Source organism: Artemia franciscana, chromosome 21 (assembly GCF_032884065.1).
Source record: "Artemia franciscana chromosome 21, ASM3288406v1, whole genome shotgun sequence".
Lineage (NCBI taxonomy): Eukaryota > Metazoa > Arthropoda > Branchiopoda > Anostraca > Artemiidae > Artemia > Artemia franciscana.
Window position 1 is genome coordinate 2,882,438 of NC_088883.1, and position 18,679 is coordinate 2,901,116.

At 35.1% G+C, this 18,679-nt stretch overlaps 1 protein-coding gene across 1 annotated transcript; it reads left to right on the top strand.

Moving 5' to 3' along the window:
- Positions 1 to 2,082: 2,082 nt before the first annotated feature.
- LOC136040641 (uncharacterized) lies at positions 2,083 to 17,883 on the top strand. The gene is made up of 3 exons (XM_065724923.1): positions 2,083 to 2,209; positions 9,936 to 10,181; positions 17,494 to 17,883. The coding sequence occupies exons 1-3, from the start codon at positions 2,119 to 2,121 to the stop codon at positions 17,760 to 17,762; spliced, it is 606 nt and encodes a 201-aa protein (XP_065580995.1). The 5' UTR covers positions 2,083 to 2,118; the 3' UTR covers positions 17,763 to 17,883.
- Positions 17,884 to 18,679: the final 796 nt, after the last annotated feature.

Genomic DNA, 18,679 nt, shown 5'->3' on the forward strand with positions numbered 1-18,679 from the left:
CACACAAAACATGACTTCACCCGACAGACAGACACATCCACAGACAACTTATTTTTATATATATAGATATTATGACGTAAGAAGTGTTTTCTAACTTAACGCTGTCAAAATACTTTACTCAAGAATGTGCAAATACATAGCCCAAATTATATCATTTCAATGTATTCTGTCACCCGTCCGGTCCGGTGACCGGACCGGTATCTGTAAACCGTCCGGTTTAGATAAAACCGGTTTGTTCTCGAGCGTGTAAAATTATGCACACAAATACCTTTTTTTTCTTCTGCATTTTCATTTTTGACTTGTTCTGATTCTCACTTTCACTTACCTTTTAATTGCATATTTCTATGTTCTTCTATTTGGTTTTTTACCTGTTCTAATTGTCGGGTTCGCTAATATTTGCCTACATATCTCTTTTGCATTTATTTTTGTTTATCATTGCTTCAAACATTTTTCAGTGCCTTTTGCCTTAGTTGCTTGGATTGGTCTTATCACTTGTCTAGGTTGTTCATTATCACTCGTCGTACATTTCATTTTAATATGTCCATTTTGAGCTTAGCATTTTGCCCTCTTTTGTTCTTTTTTTGTACTCATTTCATGCTAACGTTAATCTACATTTGTGTTCCTTAGATATTCTGAAACTGCTGAAAATACCTTTTGAAGTTTACATCATTGAATATGGGCACGTGAATTTACATATTTCTATATTTTTGCTCTGCAATTGCTTCTAAAACGGTTTTAAAATCTATTTTCCCTGTGTCTTGGCTTTTAGTTAACGTGATTGCTAAACTATATAGTATATCCTAATTTATTGTCCTAAAAAATGATCTCGCTCTAGAAGCAACGCTTACTAGAATTGTTCAGAACACTTCAGAATTTCGAAAACCAATTGTTCATTTTAATGAAGGTGTGGGGCCCCTTCATATGCGATGCCCGATTGGGCCCAATCGTTCCAATCGATAGTCCTCAAGGTTATTCGTTCATTCAAGAAACGTCTGTATTTTGAACTTTACGTTCCTAAAACAAGAAATGCATTCAGGTGAGCCTTTCAGAAAATGTTGAACTAAATCAAAATGCCTTATGTGTATACGGATTGTCAAAAAGGCGTAACTCAGGGATGATTGAGCATATTAACTTGGAACTTTCAGAAAATGATACGAAAGAAGATTAGAAAGGCAGTATTTACATAAGAGACAAAAGAGTATCTCAAGAATTGATTTGGGTATTAAATTAAACTTCCAGAAACTGCTTGAAGGGGAAGATCATTTGACCTAAAGGCGAAATGTGGACGCTGCTGCCAATACTACAATCACTGCTACAATTACTAATACTGCTGCTTCCATTGCAATTACTTATAAGGCTAAGATATAAACAGGTTATCAAAAGGACTTATCAGGAATGATTAAGTGTAATAAGTTGAAACTTCCAGGAGTCGGTGAGAGGGATGCTCAACTGACTAACAGGCAATGCGAAAACAGTCTTCCTTTTCTCCTTCTGTCTTCTTTTTTTTTTTTTTTTTTTTTTTTAATGCGTGTGCTTTTGCATTGGTGATTTATCAAAAGGACTTATCAGGAATGACTAAGTGTAATAAGTTGAAACTTCCAGGAGTCGGTGAAAGGGATGCTCAACTGACTAACAGGCAATGCGAAAACAGTCTTCCTTTTCTCGTTATCTTCCTTTTCTATATATATATATATATATATATATATATATATATATATATATATATATATATATATATATATATATATATATATATATATATATATATATATATATATATATATATATATATATATATATATGTATATATATATATATAACCCATCCAAATACCCAAGATAGTATTCTGTCCTAAGCAGTTTGCAGCCTAAGCAGCTTACCTAGTAGCTTGGTTTTCCTCAAATCTTTTTAGCAAATATTCTGTTTTGGATCGCGCGGAAAAGAGGCAGGAGTTAATTAGAAATTTTGTATGAAGGTTAATTCTTGCCAGGAAGTTTGGACGACCTTCTGCTTTGTTTTACCGGAAGGGTGGAAAGCAGAGCAAATATTGATTTTTTGTCTTACCTTTAATTTAAGTTAAACTAAATTTCTGGGTAGAATTTAACTTTAGTATTGCATATGTGGGCAAGAATGGTTGTCATCTTTTGGGCTTTTATTTTCATTAATCTGGCTCTTGGTGAATGTCTCGTCCCTTCCAATTTTACTCAAGGTATGTCAAGTTTATAGTATGTAGGCTACTCCAGATGAAGACAAAAATATACCTCTTCACTTTTTACCATTCAGAGAAATTATAGTTTAATAGTCATCGCAGTTTGTGTTTTAAATTCGATCAATGGTTACACACGTTTACGTAGCCCCTAATCGTATTTTTCGTCTTTAATCTCATTTACCTCCTTTCAAAATCCAGTAATAGATGCATGTGTATGCATGTGCGCGCATAGGTGCCTGAATAGTAGGATTTGACACCGGGTGATTCAGGGAATTCGTCTAATGACTAAATAAGAGTCTTGACCTCAGCATTCTGGTAAACTTTTTTAAAACAGTACTTACAAAACCATCTCTTTCTTCTTGGTATGGTGTCAGTTCCAGCTTTCGCTGACGATTTTTATGTCTAGGACCATGTATTACCTGTTTATTAGGAATAGTTAGGTGATTCCCCCAAAGATTGATCTGAAGAGCCTGCCTTTTGGGAAAAACTATCTTGAAAATAATTAACTAAACCCTGGTTTTTGATATTTCATATCTTGTACCTGGAAAATAAAGAACTGTGATACTTCTTTTAAAATTTGGCTGCGTGTACTGAAGGACTTATCCTTAAATAAAACTAGCGGCAGTTCGAAAAATAAACGGTATCTGATGCATTCTGTCGCCTACTATTCTTAGGTCCTGCTGTCATAGCTCCTACCCCCTCTCCTATGTGTAGCCGACCAGAGACCAAACAGGGCAAAAGGGTAGATAATCACTTCTCGGACAGCATAGGAATTAATGTTTAGTAATAGAAAACTTAGTCAAAGGACAAGCTAAAGCAGTGGAATAAAAAAAGAAAGACACACTTCCCTCCTTACCTTAGACTCTAATTTACTAATTACACACTGGCATAATTTTAATCCCTGGTACTTTTAATAAATTAAATCTGTATTTAATCCAAAAATATTTGCAAATAATTTAGAGCCACGTAAAATTAAATTGTCATAAGTCGTAGCATTTTCCGTACTATGATGGCTTCATTTTTACCTGTGCTGCATTAAAACCAATTTCAGCCCAAAGTCAAAGTGATCATACCAATGTCTTTAATATGGTCATGCCCAAGATCATATTATTTACTCTACCAAGTACTTTTATTTTCTTTGTGCATACTTCTTCTTATGGAAGGCTTTCAAAAGTCATCATGCCAGCGTTTCAATAGAAAGTTTTTTCTGTTAATGGCTTGCCTAGAAGCTGTATTTTTTTGGAAAAAAAAGCTTTAACGACTGAAAGAAAGGAAGTACTTATGTATTATTCAGAACACACTCAATAAGTGAATTTAGGTTTAAACTACGATGCAGATACATTTTAATTAAATATTTTATATACAGAGGTGGTTAGGTTAAGCTAGGTATTTGATATAATGCAACCCCCCTCCCCTAATGTGCAAATATATAGCACAAACTTTTAATGTTCAGACACTTCTTCTATCACTATGCGTAGCAAACTAAATTGAGTTTTGTCTTTGTGGCTATGAAACTGGATTTTCTCAGCAAAATTCTCGAGTGTGTTCTAAATTGAATTGAATCAATTGAATAATGAGTAGTTTCACGAAAGAACCTAACTTCACTTATTGAGTGTGTTCTGGATAATACACAAGTACCGAAATGAGCATTAATAAAACCTTAAAACAAGCAGAACTTATCCAGCATATGAGGTCGGGGGGGGGGGGTTGCCCGTTCTCCAACCCTCGCTCTTTACGCTAAAGTTTGACTTTTTGTCACAGTTTTTTAAGAAATACTGCTCAAAAGCAAGGGCCGTTGAAATTGAATGAGAAGTATTTTTGAAGAAATTTAAGACTTTAGCGCAAAGAGCGAGAGCTGAAAAACGAATAACCTCCCTCATATACAGAATAATTTCTGATCGTTATAACTTTTGATGCTGCTCCTTACTTTCAGTTTGAAAAAACTTTTTTAAATTTAATTTCTGTTCGTTTTTCAATTCATATCAGGAAATCCCTCCCGTGTAAAATATTTTCTGGAAAATTCCTCTTAGAAACTTCCTAATGGAACCCCATGCAAAATTCACCCTACCAAAAACCCCTCAAATTCCCAAAGAACTTACTATTAGTAAGCAATTGGCAAACTGAGTAACTTCCATCCCTTTCGCCAGGGATTGTTGGGGGCATGTTATCCCCGAAGGCATAGTTCTTCAACCTTTCAAATACGCTGAATCAAATGGCTATATCAAAATTTGATTGGATATATTTGCATGGGAGGGTTTTTTTTGCCCTCCCATCACTTTGATTACTAAAAACGGGCAATAGAACTTCAGATTTTCGTTCGAAAGAGTCCTCTCTTGATATTCTATGACCATTGGTTTGATGCTTTCACCCTTGCATCTTTCCGTGATCTTTCTTCTGGCAAAAAAAAAATTGCAAATTCCATTTTTTAAGAGGTAGTAACTCTACAGTATTTGAGTTGAATCTCAGATTCAACTCAGATTTGAATCTACAGATTCAGGCTCTCTGATGTGTTGAATCTGATTGTGTGATTTTAATTAAGGTCGATGAAATTTTTTTGTGTGGTTGCTACCTTTTTCGAAAATCTGGCAAATTTTCTCTGACTCGCAGCTTTTGATGGTTATTACTAATGAATTTTATGAGTCTTATTATTAATGAACTTAACGGATTTTATACATTTGGAATTAGTATAAAAATTTTATGTATCTATATTTTCAAAACTTTGATTTAGAGTTTTAGCTAATTTTTGGCCCAGTGTCTCCTTAGTTACAGTTTGTCACCACTGACTATTCGATCAATCACGTAATTCCATGCGCTTATTTTCACCTAGGGTGACGGTAACCAGTCGAAAGGGCCTGAAGTCAGCAGCTTGTGTAAGTTGTCACAGAAATTTGTGTGTAGGTGTATCCATTGGGGAGGGGGAGGGGTATTATTAAAAATTCTTTCTTCTTGCTGTTACTGCTACTACTAACGACTCACTGCAATACGCATAAAGCCACCCAAAGCCAATACATTTTCGCACGCTCCTCCTCCATCCCAATGTATTAAAGTCTCCTCTTTACACTCTCCCAAGAAGTTCCCTTTTCCCTAAGGTCTTTCTTTACAACATGGTTACGACGCCTTTTTTTTACAACATCTTTATACTGTCATCAAAAAATACCTCCCTCCCCATAGGTTTCAAAAACAGATTTTAACAAAGTGAAGTTTTTTAAAATATCTTTTTCCATCATCGTTCTTAAAGACTCGAATGGTAACAAACTGTAAGGAAGGAGCGCCTCGGCTCAATAGTAACCGAAACTCTAAAAACGGATTTTTGACATCAATAGATGCGTCAAAAGAATTGGCTTATGCTGATTTCAAATATGTAAGATTCATCACGTTTAGTGTTTTCCATCACAAGCTACGAGGCTGAGAAAATTGTAGAGGTAAACACCCCCTAAAAGTCAAAGAATCTTATTGAAAATCACACCATCAGATTCAGAATATCAGAGAACCCTGTTATAGAAGTTTCAAGCACCTAAATACAAAAGTGTAGAATTTTGCTTCTTTTTTTGCCAGAAGAAACATGTGTTTTTTTGTCCCTGGGGTGATCGTATCGAACTAATGGTCCTAAAAGATTGCCAAAGGTTGCATTTGATAGCGCCCTTTTTAAGTAGCCAAAAAGACTGGAGGACAAATAGCCTCCCTCTCACGCCCCTTTTGTTCCAAAGTCTTCCAATCAAAATTTTAAGACAGCTATTTTGTTCAGCATAGTTGAAAGATAAAGATATTCAGCATAGTTGAAAAATTAAAAGTTCTACTGCCTTTTTTAAGTTTTCAAAAAGATTGGAGGACAACAAGCCCTCCTCTTACGCCCAATTTTTTCCCAAAGTCTTCCAATCAAAATTTTGAGATAGCTATTTTGTTCAGCGTAGTTGAAAGATCCAAAAACTATGCCTTTATGGGTAACATAACCTCCACAACCTGTGGAGAAAGGCGAATAAGCTATGAAACGTGCCCATTGTTTGCGTGTAGTTTTTGCTATTGGGAAATATACAGACATTTTTTCGGGGGGGGAGTGTTGTTAGTGTGGGTTTTACATTGGCGGAATTATTCATTGTGATGGAGGTCTACGGGGTTGAACTTTCCAGGGAAAATTTTACACTGGGGGATTTGATAGAATTCCTATAAGAAATTCTTTTTATTTGTCTTACTTTCTCTCTGCCAACTCAATTTTACTTTTTATTTGTCTTACTTTCTCTTCGTCAATTCAATGCAGAGATGTTCCAAGGGAATTGCTACGGGGAAATTTTCAGCATGTTTTGATTTTTGGGGAAAGTTCCACAGAAGGAGGGATTTCCGGAGTGGTCAGAAAAACTAGTTAGAAATAAGAGTATGTTTAAAAGAATTCAGGCTGAATCGTCTGAAAGAAATTTTATAGAGGTGAATGTCGGCAAGGATGGGTTTGTTCGGAGGAAATTTTACGAGAGGGGATGCATTTTACGTGGTTGGAAGTTTCCAAGGATGAGCTTTCCGTGAGGGGAGGGAATTTCTTATGGAGAGTGAGCCAAGCCTACTGAAAATATTTGAAAATGATCAGAAATTAAATTAAAAATGTGAAAGTAAGGAGAAGTGTTAAAACTCAAAACGAACAAAAATTACTCCGTCTATCAAGGGGTTCCCCCCTCGGGGGAGCCCCATCTAAAAAGGGTTTCCCACTTTGGGGAGCCTCGTCTATAAAGGGGTTGTCCCGAATTCTTAAGAACGACTCACGAAACACTAGGACTGTTTGATTAGAATAGGATGTTTTTTTTAATGTGCTGAAAACTTTAGCATGAAGAACAAGTTGTTTAGAAGGAGGGCAACCCCTTGGTAGACGGAATAATTTATTTTTATTTTGAGTTTTAATTCTGCTCCTTAATTTCAGCTGAAAAAGCTCTTTTTTTTATCTAATCGCAATTAATCAGTAAGTGGACCTGCGTTTTTCCTATTTAAGAAATTGTGAATGGAAGTTGAAGTTATTCTCCTTCAAGTCATAATGGATTGACAAAAGTAGGAAGAGTTGCTCTTCCATCATAGATAAGATCTAAATTGTTTTATTTTCTATCAACCAGAATTGTTACTCTACGGAGGACAACAGTTGTCAACACATCTTGAAATGTTTGTTCTAATAAGTTTTTTTTTTACTTCTTTATTACTTTCAGAAACAAGATAAATGGTAAAGTTCGAAATTATAATAAAAAATACCTAATATTTAGATAGTTCGAAATTATAAAAAATAGCTAATATTAGATAAGCAAATCAAAGCTCCAATTTCTGAGGATCATATTGACAAAAGTTTCTAATAATAGACAGTTCTTGAAGGTAATTTAGTATCAGGCACCAATGGATCAGGATGAGGAAGTTTTAGAGGACTGCAAATCCATGTCTTAGCCCCTCAAAAGTACGATGCTTCTGCGATGCATTTTAATTATTAATGTAAAATAAGAAGTCGATCAAATTGAATATTAAGTCGATAAAAAAATCTATTCGCTCTCCTCCAAAGGAGAAGACTTGTTTATCCCTGTATACTTGTTTATCCCTGTGTTAAAAATGGTACTTAAACTCCATTCCTTCATTTTTAATGGTTTTTAAATACTTTTGATTGTTTTCATATGTTTTACTAAATCTTATTTTTGATAGCCTAATTAAATTTCGTGTTAATGGTTTGTTTACAGTTACTCCCATTTGGTAGTTTGTTACTTTTCAATTGGAAATCATACTGTCCAATGACATCGAGCATGTGCGTTATTAGAGGGAGTATAATTCCAGGATTCGCATATCCCTATCCTTACACCTCGAGTACTACTATCAAGGCTGTATTCAGGGGCGGCTGGATACATGTTTGTCCGACTCGTAAAATACGAAATGTTTGTCCGACTCGTAAAAACGTAACAAAAAGGAAAAAAAAAAATTTTTTATGCGTTTTTTAAAGTTTTTTTTGTAACCCCGTCGAAAAAATCCTAGATACGGCCCTGACCCCTATATTGTTTTATTGATATAGATACACTGCATGTTTATCAACGAGGCTTGTCCTGCGATAGGACGCATACTTTTAAAAGGCTGCATTCTGAAATAATTAGCTGTGCTTACATTGAAAATGAGCTTTCCTAAACAATTTTCGCAAATGATCAGTGGAAAAGGAATATTCTCTTGGCATTACAACTCTTTTAGGTTTTTACCTTTTGGAAAATGTAGAGTAAAGTCCAAAGAACACTCATAATTTAATCAGTTCTTTAGGTACCAATGATAATGAATTTTTTTAAAGTAACTAAGTCGAAATAACACAACCAAGAATCTTCAAAAGCTAGACAAAATCAAGGAATAAATTTCTAATGAAAAAGATATCCATATTCAGTTATGCACCTTTCAATCGGTGCCAAATCTTAGGCAGCGCAATTGTGCATGAGCATGAGCATGAGCAAAAGTGAAGTGGGCTCTATGGATTATTACTAATTTTGTTTGCTCACTTAGCGACTTCACATGGAAGGACTGCTAAGAATAAACATTATTAGGGGTAAGCAGCCCCCTTCCAATGCCCATTTTATTTTAATTAAAAGTGATCAAAATTTTAGAAAATCAGTTTTCAGCATAGATGAAAGGCTCTATATTTATCCGTCTGGGTGAGACATGACCCCCGAGAATCCTCAAAGCATTGCATGTAAGTTGTACAATTTACCCGTTGTTTACATGCAGTATTTGTTATTGGGAATAGGGGGTATGTTTGATCCATCGTCTCCAAAAGGCTAAAAGTATGAAAGAGGTTCTCATGTTATGGCGGTTCTTTCAGGGATTGTTCATGGAAGAGTTAAATTAAATCAAAACGCGTTATGCACATGCAGGTTGTCAAAAAAATATACGTCAGGTACGGGTCATGCCCTTAGGCTCTTAGATATTAAGTTTTAATAGTCAGGATATGATGAGGACGTGTTCAACTGACCAAAAGGCAATATGTGGATGCTACAAATGCTACAACTACTACTATTACTAATAATAGTATTACAACAAGCACAATTGATATATTTAACTCCACAATTTAATAAAGGAGTCATTTGAAATTTGCAATAATTTTAATATTTTGCAATTAAATTTGCAAAGTCATTCGTTTGCAACAAAATGCACAAACGTTTTAGCCTTACTTCTCTTTGTAATAGTTTCTGCCTTTTTTGAGTTGTGTTTCAATATAGCTGTTTATTTTTCTTTGAAAAACTTCTTTTTTTTTATTTTTTAAATGTTTTTGGGAAAAGTATTTTAAAATAATAAAGTATAAGTTACAAATCGGCAAAAAAATTTGGCACCTAACTACTCAGGGTGGGACTTTTTTTTGAGTGTGTGTTTGTTTTTTCGAAAGTAATCAGACAAAATACATTATCGAATTTAGTTTTCTTAATTAAGTTTTCTTAATTTATAATTTTGTTATATTAATAAGTTTTCTTAATTTAATTTCTATGGTTAAACGTGGCAAAAATGTGGCGTAACGAAAATAAAATAATAAGACATCGTGGTTTCTGGGAATGAATACACCTAAGATCGATGCAGGAGAAATAATATATTTTTAATATGATGTCCTAAAAACGTTGCTTTGACAGAAAAAGTCTTCAAAAATATAAGTTGATGAATATAATGGAAAGTTATTGTAATGATCTATCTTTCTTAGAAAAAAAATCACTAGCCTAAATTTGTTTCATATGTTTCACTTTTATCACTATAGGCGAACCTAGTCAAATCTCATCGTCAGTTGGTTCCGCTCCAAGAAATCCTGCTGCTAATGCAGCAGAGGAAGTGTCCGCCAGATTTTTCTTCAAGAAGAAGCACAAGAACAGTTATAACCAAGGCGGATACAGCTATTCAGCTTCAGGCTATTCATGGATATCTTATTGTCCTATTTGTCCTATGAACTACGCTCATGCATGTTGTCAAGCCGGTTATAGTCGCTGTTGCTACAATCGGCCCATATGTAAGTCTTCTCTCTGTATATTTATTTGTCTCTTTTTCAATTTGTCTATATCTCTTTCTCTCTCTCTCTCTCTCTCTCTCTCTCTCTCTCTCTCTCTCTCTCTCTCTCTCTCTCTGTCTCTCTGTCTCTCTGTCTCTCCCCATGTCTCTTTCTTTCCAGGATTGCCGTCAAAGGCAAAAAAAAATCACCATGGCTCTTAAAAAAATTACCAGAGGACAAACTAGCCGTCAAAAACTTTAGTATATCGACTAAAGTAAAAAAGTTCAAAATAGGGATGAAACCTTTTAATTGACAGTGAATAGATATAAAATTATTTAACTGGATATTTCGAACACATATACAGTGTTCATCATCAGCAGTAAAACTTTTTTTTATCATCATCAGCATCGTCATGGAAAGGCAGTGTGCTCATCGAAGTTATCTAGTATATCGACAACGTCCATATCAATTAAGCAAAGCAATTAAAGTGGTATTTATGTATTGTATTTGAAAGCAAATTGCACTTCATCAAATTCTAAAATCCCCCCCCTCATTATCTAAGCTTCTTATAGTATAGTTCATTAGAATGGAACGAAAATACATTTGAAACAACAAAGGGTAGCGTTTGAAAAAAACCGATTTACTTTTGCCATACAGGGTTGCCGCACAGTAGGATTATTACCTACAGGAGTGCAGTATCACACTAGCTATCTCAACATATAGCAAAAGCTAAGTTAAAATGTTTCACTATGAGGATTTTTTTGCATTAAGGACTAGAACATTTAAGGATAATTGTCAACCTTGTAATTCTAGGGTAAATTCATGAATTCAATTCCAGGGTGAAACTGTGGAGGTGAGAAGTGTTTGTGACACTTTCCAGTGGTTGCAATTTTAAACATGATACAATTTATGCTTGCAATTAGCATTTACATGTGTAGGTGAATTTATACATGCTACTCATCTCTACGACTCTCCAAAAACAGAGGAGCGTTTTTCGTACCGAAACTCTTAAAATTCCATATTCAGACGTCTACAAGACCATTTGCAGTCCCCAATTTTCAGTGTTCATTTCCTGGTACTGCAGATTCTTAGACCTTTATGGCACCGACGAAATAGGTTTAAAAAAAAAATCTCCTTGCTTACAATGGATTTTATCATTATTTGTACTCTAAGCTCTGAAAACGCAGCTACTCACATTATTTCTTATCTGTCAATTACAGTCCCTGTTATAGGCATGCGTATCCCAGTTACTGCAGTTTATTACGCCACAAGTGTCAGCCATTTTTTGTCGATTTAGTAGCTCGTTGTCAGAAGTGGTTTTTCCGAAAATAAAACAAAATTGTCCAGACTGAGTTACAAGCTTGTGTAAAAAAAAATACAATCTATTTCAAATGGTGTAATTGACATTGCTGTGAGACGTCTCTAACTGCCTGTATTTTGCAGTCATCCTTTGCTGAATAGCATATTTTTTTATTTAGTTGAGCAGTTTTGTAAATCACATACAACATTGTCTGTTCTCCCGTCAGCTGCTGATTTACTGAACCAAAGTTGGGTACATGTTCAGATTCATGAGTGCCTCAAAATCGTAATCATATAATGACCTATAATGACCTATTGTAGAAGTTTTAAGCTCCTATCTAAAAAAAATGTGGAATTTCGCATTTTTTTGCCAGGAGACAGATCACGGATGCGTGTTTTTTTGTTTTTTTTATCCCAGGGGTGATCGTATCGACTGAGTGGTCCTAGAATTTCGCGAGAGGGCTCATTCTAACAGAAATATAAAGTTCTAGTGCCTTTTTTAAGTGACCAAAGAATTGGAGGGCACCTAGGCCCCCTCCCACGCTCATTTTTTCCCAAAAGTCACCGGATCAAAATTCTGAGATAGCCATTTTATTCACCATAGTCGAAAAACCTAATAACTATGTCTTTAGGGAGGACTTACTCCCCCGCAGTCCCCGTGGGAGGGGCTGCAAGTTACAAACTTTGACCTGTGTTTACATATAGTAATGGTTACTGGGAAGTGTACAGACGTTTTCAGGGGGATTTTTAGGTTGAGGGGGGGGGGGGGGTTGAGGGGGGAGTTTTAGGTTGAGGGGAGTTTCTTAGCATTATTTGAAAAAGCAATAAGAAAATAGATATGAAAAGTTTTTTCTACTGAAAGTAAGGAGCAGCATTAAAACGAAAAAAAAAATTGTTGCGCATATGAGGGGTTTACCTCCTCGTTATACCTCACTCTTTACGCTAAAGTATTTTTAGTAATTTCATCTATTTATTCTACGGCGTTTGTGATTCAGAGGTCATTCTTAAGGAATTGGGACAAAATCTAAGCTTTAGTTTAAAGAGCGAGGTATCGACGAGGGTTGAACCCCCCCCCCCCTCATATACGCAATAAAAACTTACGAATATAGAAGTCCGTTACGTAAGTTAATTCGTAAGTTACGTATATTTTTTACCAATGAAAAGGTTTGTAAAAAATTATAAGTTCTAGTTGCTTTTTTAAGTAATCAAAAACTTGGAGGGCAACTAGGCCTCCTCCCTCGCTCCTTTTTTCTCAAAATCTTCCGATTAATTAATATACAAATTTGTGCGGAGAGCCAAGATCAAAACATGCATTAATTCAAAAACGTTCAGAAAGTCAATAAAACAAAAACAAGTTTTTTTTTAAATGGAAGTAAGGAGCAACATTAAAACTTAAAACGAACAGAAATTTATCCGTATATGAAAGGGGATTCTCCTCCTCATTGCCCCGCTCTTTACGCTAAAGTTTCTTACAGTTTTAAAAATAGAGTTAAGAGAAAGAGTCAAATACGACCGTAAGAAATACGGAGTAATTTCTTCGTTTTAAGTTTTAATGTTGCTCCTTACTTCCATTTAAAAAAAACTTTTTTTTTTACTTAACTTGAAATAGGAATTTTGGGGAAGTATTCATTCAATGCTTTATACACAAATTTAATCAAAATGACTTAGCAAATTATATTTAAACCAATAGCCAATACCGACAAAGACCCTGAAAAAGACCTTTCAGGCTAGGTACCAATAAGGCAAGATCACCATTAAAAACATGTTCTTAATTTGTACCTGAATGAATTGTCTCGTTCATATGGTTTCATCCTAGTTGCTCGCTGAACTTTGTTCAAATAATGTTTCTGAGACTGTTTTAATCTTTCAATTTTAGCTTTGAAAATCACATTTTATTGTAAATTATATTTTATTTATATAATTAATTTGCTGATGACGGCTCTTGTATATAGAGCTAAAATATTCTTAAGAGTAAAAAGTTTCACTTTCTTAGATAAATTCCCTGTTGTTTTGCTTGTTGTTGTTTTTATGATGGAAAGACAGTGTGGTCCTTATCGTTATTTAAAGATACTACAAATGATGACACTGACCGGAAACAAATATATGTACGAAAAATACTTCCTGGGCAGCTCTTGAAACTAGATTTATTGGATCAGTGCAGGTTTTCCCCCTAAAATCCCTTCTGACCTTCTGTTTCACTAATCACAGACGTCAATCAATCAATCAATCAATTTTGTTAATACAAAAAAAAAGCAATTACAAAATGTAAAGTAATTACGAAGCCCAAGAAGCTTAGCTTGTAATGGGCCAACGAAACAAAAATAAAACACTTATAAATCACATACAATAAAAAAAAGCACATGCAATAAAAATACAAGCACATACAAAAAAAAACTGGAACAAGACAAGGATATTTATCATATAGGAGATATAGAAGGAAAATTAAACATATGACTAAAAAAGAATTGAAATGAAGAAAAGAGATAAAAAATTAGGATGGAACCAAAAAACTTTTTAGAATCTGAAAAATACATTAAATAAAGAGAAGAGAGACACATAAATTAGGGTAAATTAATAATAATAATAATAATAATAACAATAAAAAGCAAAAAAAATATTAAACCGGAAATACCAGACAAGAAACTTTCTTTACAGAGAGAAATAGAGTTACATCAGGAGGGATGGAGTTCCATAGTAGAACTGATTGATAAACAGAAGACCTCTGAGCTGCTGTTGATGATCGTTTAGGTAAAATAAATATGCGAGAAGAACTTCGTGAAGAAGAAGAGTACCTACCTGAGTCTGTCCATAAGAACACTGCTGCAGAGACCATGGAAAAGTACCTGGAAAAGCAGAATGCGCTAAAAAAAAGATTACTTTTACCTACAATACGATCCAGAGGAGCTATTCCAGTATCATTACTAAGTAAGGTACCAGTAAGGGTGAAGCCGAGGGAAAAGAAAAGTAGCCTTCACTGTCCTATTTTGGGCTCTTTGAAGTGAGCAAAGAAGAGAATTATTAGTAGTACCCCAGACAGAGCAACAATAAGAAAGGTAAAGATAAATAAAAGCATGATAAAGAGAAACCATAATATCTGGAGAAAGAAATGAGTTAACCCGGTACAACATTGAAGATTGGCGGAGGATGAGGGAACGGGAGTGAGTTACATGTGGTTTAAAATATAGAAACCAGTCAAGATACACACCAAGAAATATTCCCATATTAGCCTGTGGTATAATATCGTTCCCATAAGTCTGGGTGATTGGCTCCTGTACGTCTCTCATACGCCAAGGGGATCTGAAAAGGGCAATGGCACTCTTCCGGCTTTTAAGAGCCATTCCATTTGACAAGCACCAATCCTTTACTTTATCAAGAAGACCATGAGCTATGGAAGTGGCAGATAGTAAGTCCACTGCAGCAATGAAAAAGTTACTGTCATCAGTAAAAAGTACAGGGTGAACATGGGGATGAAGACAATCAACAAGATCATTAATGTAAATAAGAAACAAAAGTGGGCCAAGCACAGAGCCTTGTGGGACACCTTTCAATATAGGCAAAATAGAGGAAGAAGTACCATTAATCGAAACATACTGAGATAGTCCCTGACAGATAAGACCTTAACCATTCTAGTGGGACTCTATGCACTCCAAATAAAGATAGTTTAGACAAAAAAACATAGTGGTCAACCATATCAAAGGCCTTTAAAAAGTCAAGAAATAGACCCAGAACACACAAGCCCTTGTCCAGATTAACACGCACGTCAAAAAGGTATAGGTGATCAGCGTCTCAATATCATCATTTTCTTTACCCCCCCCCCCCAAGGCTCCTCTGGTCTGCAAGCCAAATTGATCCAATTCATTCAAAAATTTATCTCCGAGAATATTGTTTCTAGAAAATTCTAGAGAATTCTCTCTGGAATTATCTAGAATTCCAGATTCTACATATATTCTCATGTTTCTAGAGAATATAGCTCGGGATTTATTCTAGTTTTATCTCAACTGCTAGTTCAGATTTATTCTTAGGCTATAGGAAAATGTAAAACGAATTTCAGTTGTTCAGTTACAATTATATTCCGTTTTTATTCACAACCAAATAACAAATAATAAAATTCTTAAAGACTTTTTTTTCCATCTTCTCAGGCCTGGTATTCTGTCTGATTTTCCACTAAATATGTGTTTGTGATGCTTTTTCTTTTTATTGGGATATTATGGGCTATTATAGGCTTTTAATGGGCTATTTGCAGAATCTGGTGTAATTTCTCTTGGTTAAACATCCCCGCTGTAGGTAAATTTTTGAATTTCCGAGGCTATGCAGTTGCTCTAATCAGAACTGTGGCATGAAAATTTTAGTTCATTGCCATTAGGAGCCGCGGTGGCATCGTAGGATAGTGCCATCAGAATGGTTGGGTCCTTTCTGCATGTTGTTATGACTTAGCATCGGCACTACATATCAGGTCTTGCAATTGAAATAGTCTTCTCTCAATTATTTGCAATCACATATTTTAATTTTTTTTAAACGTATCTTCAGTTTCTTACATTTTCAATTTATGCTAGTACTTTCTTAGTGTTTTGAGTGTTTCTTATTCTTTTGTGGGAATAATTTCAATTTTTTTTTAATGTGACATATGTTTATTTAGTTTGGTTTTGACATAAAAGTTAATCCGGCGTAAATCGATCCTGTTGCAAACTTGTTTGGAAAATTAATTATTGTTTTATTTATCTTGTGTCTCTCAGGCCTGCTATTATTTACCCCTATAGGGCATGAACATTGCGAATGAAAAGGATTTTCTCAGGGGGGGGGATGTACCACCAAAAACTATGGTTTTTGCAAAGATTTAAATGGTAATAATTCTAATTTTACTATATTATAGATTTATCTATGCCCTGTTGGGTCCACAAGGGGATGAAGCATTTTGCAAAGGCAAAGGCAATGGGAAACCACAGAATCAGTAGCGGAAGTAAAACTCTCCTGGACTTAGTTTATTCTGACAATTCAAGTATCTCAGATGAAAAAGTTAGCAAAATGACAGAATTTTTTGAGGTTTTGAGAGTTCAGGGTTCAAGAATAAGTTTGAAAATGAATATAAGAAGACTAAGCCGTTAACGCTAGGTGCAAGTGAATCTGAAGAGGGGGTTCTGGGTAACAAGAAGATCGATCAGGTCGAATTTTTAGCTTACCTGGGTAGTATTATTAGTAAAGACGGTGGGTGAAGTGAAGATGTTCAAAATAGATCAGTCAAGAACCCAGGATGTTTTTTTCACAGTTAACTAAAGTTTGGAGGAATTGGAAGATAAGTGGGCGAACAAAAGATTAGAATGTAGGAAGCTAATATGATGACAGTGATCAAGTATGGTTCTAGATCTTGGGTGGTCTGAAAGACGGAGGAGGATTCTCTTCAAACTTTCCAGGGAAACTATCTATGGAGTGTTTTGGGTGCCTATTTGACGGACCGTATATTAGACTGTAAACTCTGCGAAAAATGTGGTTCATTTTCTCTTTCTAGGGCTATAATGAGAGAAAGGTTGCGCTTGCTTGATGGCTGGAAACGCTCTGTGGATAAAGGATGACAGAGTGCCTAGGATGGTCCTTGTCAGCCAGCCGTCTTGAGCCAAACGAAAACCAGGTCGTCCCCGATGGCGTAAGGAAAGATTTAGGGGGGATGAGAACTTTTTGGGAGGGTGTAAACGAGTAAATACTAAGTAGATTGGGATGAAGGAGTAACGTGCGTACCTGTGTTGGCCTCAGATGGCTGGATGCTTGTTAGTAATAGTAGTAGTTGCAATACTTTTTTTCATGATTCTAAATCCTGGGTTTTTTGTGCACCCCTTTTAATAGATTTACTATTGCATAATATTTTTACTATTGCAGAAAGAGGCCACCTTTTAATATTGTTTTTTTCATAGCGTTACACTAATGTTGTAAGGTATTTTTTTTTATGCTTTAATAGTTTTGCTTCAAACTTGTTTTACAGCTTGTTACAACCTGATAAGAAATCATGTCAGTTCTTCAACTTATATATAATTTGTATTTTCAGTGAACCCACCTAAGCCTGGTGTTTGTCCACCAACTCCGATTCCCCTCACGATCCCAGAGAACTACGATGCAACTTATTATCCACGGAATAAACCTTTAAAAAGAGAGCTAGCGTTTTCCTTTGGCGGGAATTATAACTTCGGCTACTCTCGGCCTTGTAATTATGATCAGGAATGTCCTGGGACTGAAAAATGCTGCAACTTTTCGTGTACCTACATAGAAAACTCAGTTTATCCTATTTCCCCTTATCCTGTTCGCTCATTTGGATAGTGCATTAACTATTCTTTGTGACTGCTATTACACTTTCTGCTGGTTAAAATAGATCAGTTGTTATTTCTTTCCAATATATCTATGTATTTTTTTAATATTATTAAAATATTTTTAAGTGTGAGGACTTTAAGCAAATCTCTAAAATGACAAAAGTATAGGGATATGAGATATAATTGGCGGTTAATATTCGTCATTTAACACTGGAAAGTTTTACACCGGAGAAACCTACTGCAACTAGCATTTTAGGCAGTGACACAATACACTGAATTTAAGGTGTATAATCTTATTCTAGGCCTTGAGAGACTCCAAAAAAGATACATAATTCTATTGGGTGTAGTTTATACATTTGGCACCGGCCTTTTCAATTATATTATCTTTTTTCTTTTTTTTTACCTAACCTGTTAAAGGACTCATCAGGGTTTCCATCTAATCATAGGCAGTGCAATAGTGCTGCCTAAGTAAAGAACGGTCTTGGCACAATGTATTATATATATATATATATATATATATATATATATATATATATATATATTTAGACCAAGGTATTTCGTATAGAAGGAGTTGTCGCAAAGACTTCAAAAAGGGATTATTCCAAGGGAAATTGAGTGGACTAGTGCCCTTTTTAATAGTCGAAATGGTTGGCAGGCAAATACTCTGCTCATCATTTCCCCAAATACTTCCGATCAAAATTTGGAGATAGCTATCTTGTTCAACGTATATGAAAGGTCTGGAAATTGTGTCTTTGAAGATTAAAACTTCTCCCACAGCCCTTACGGCAAGAGTTGTAAGTTATGCCCTAGAGACATAAAAGGTTTTCATAGAAAACATGGTCGTATAAACTTCGGACGGGACAAAATTCTGATTGGTAATCAGGAGTTCTAGCACTCTGATTTAAAATAGTCCGAATATCATGTAAC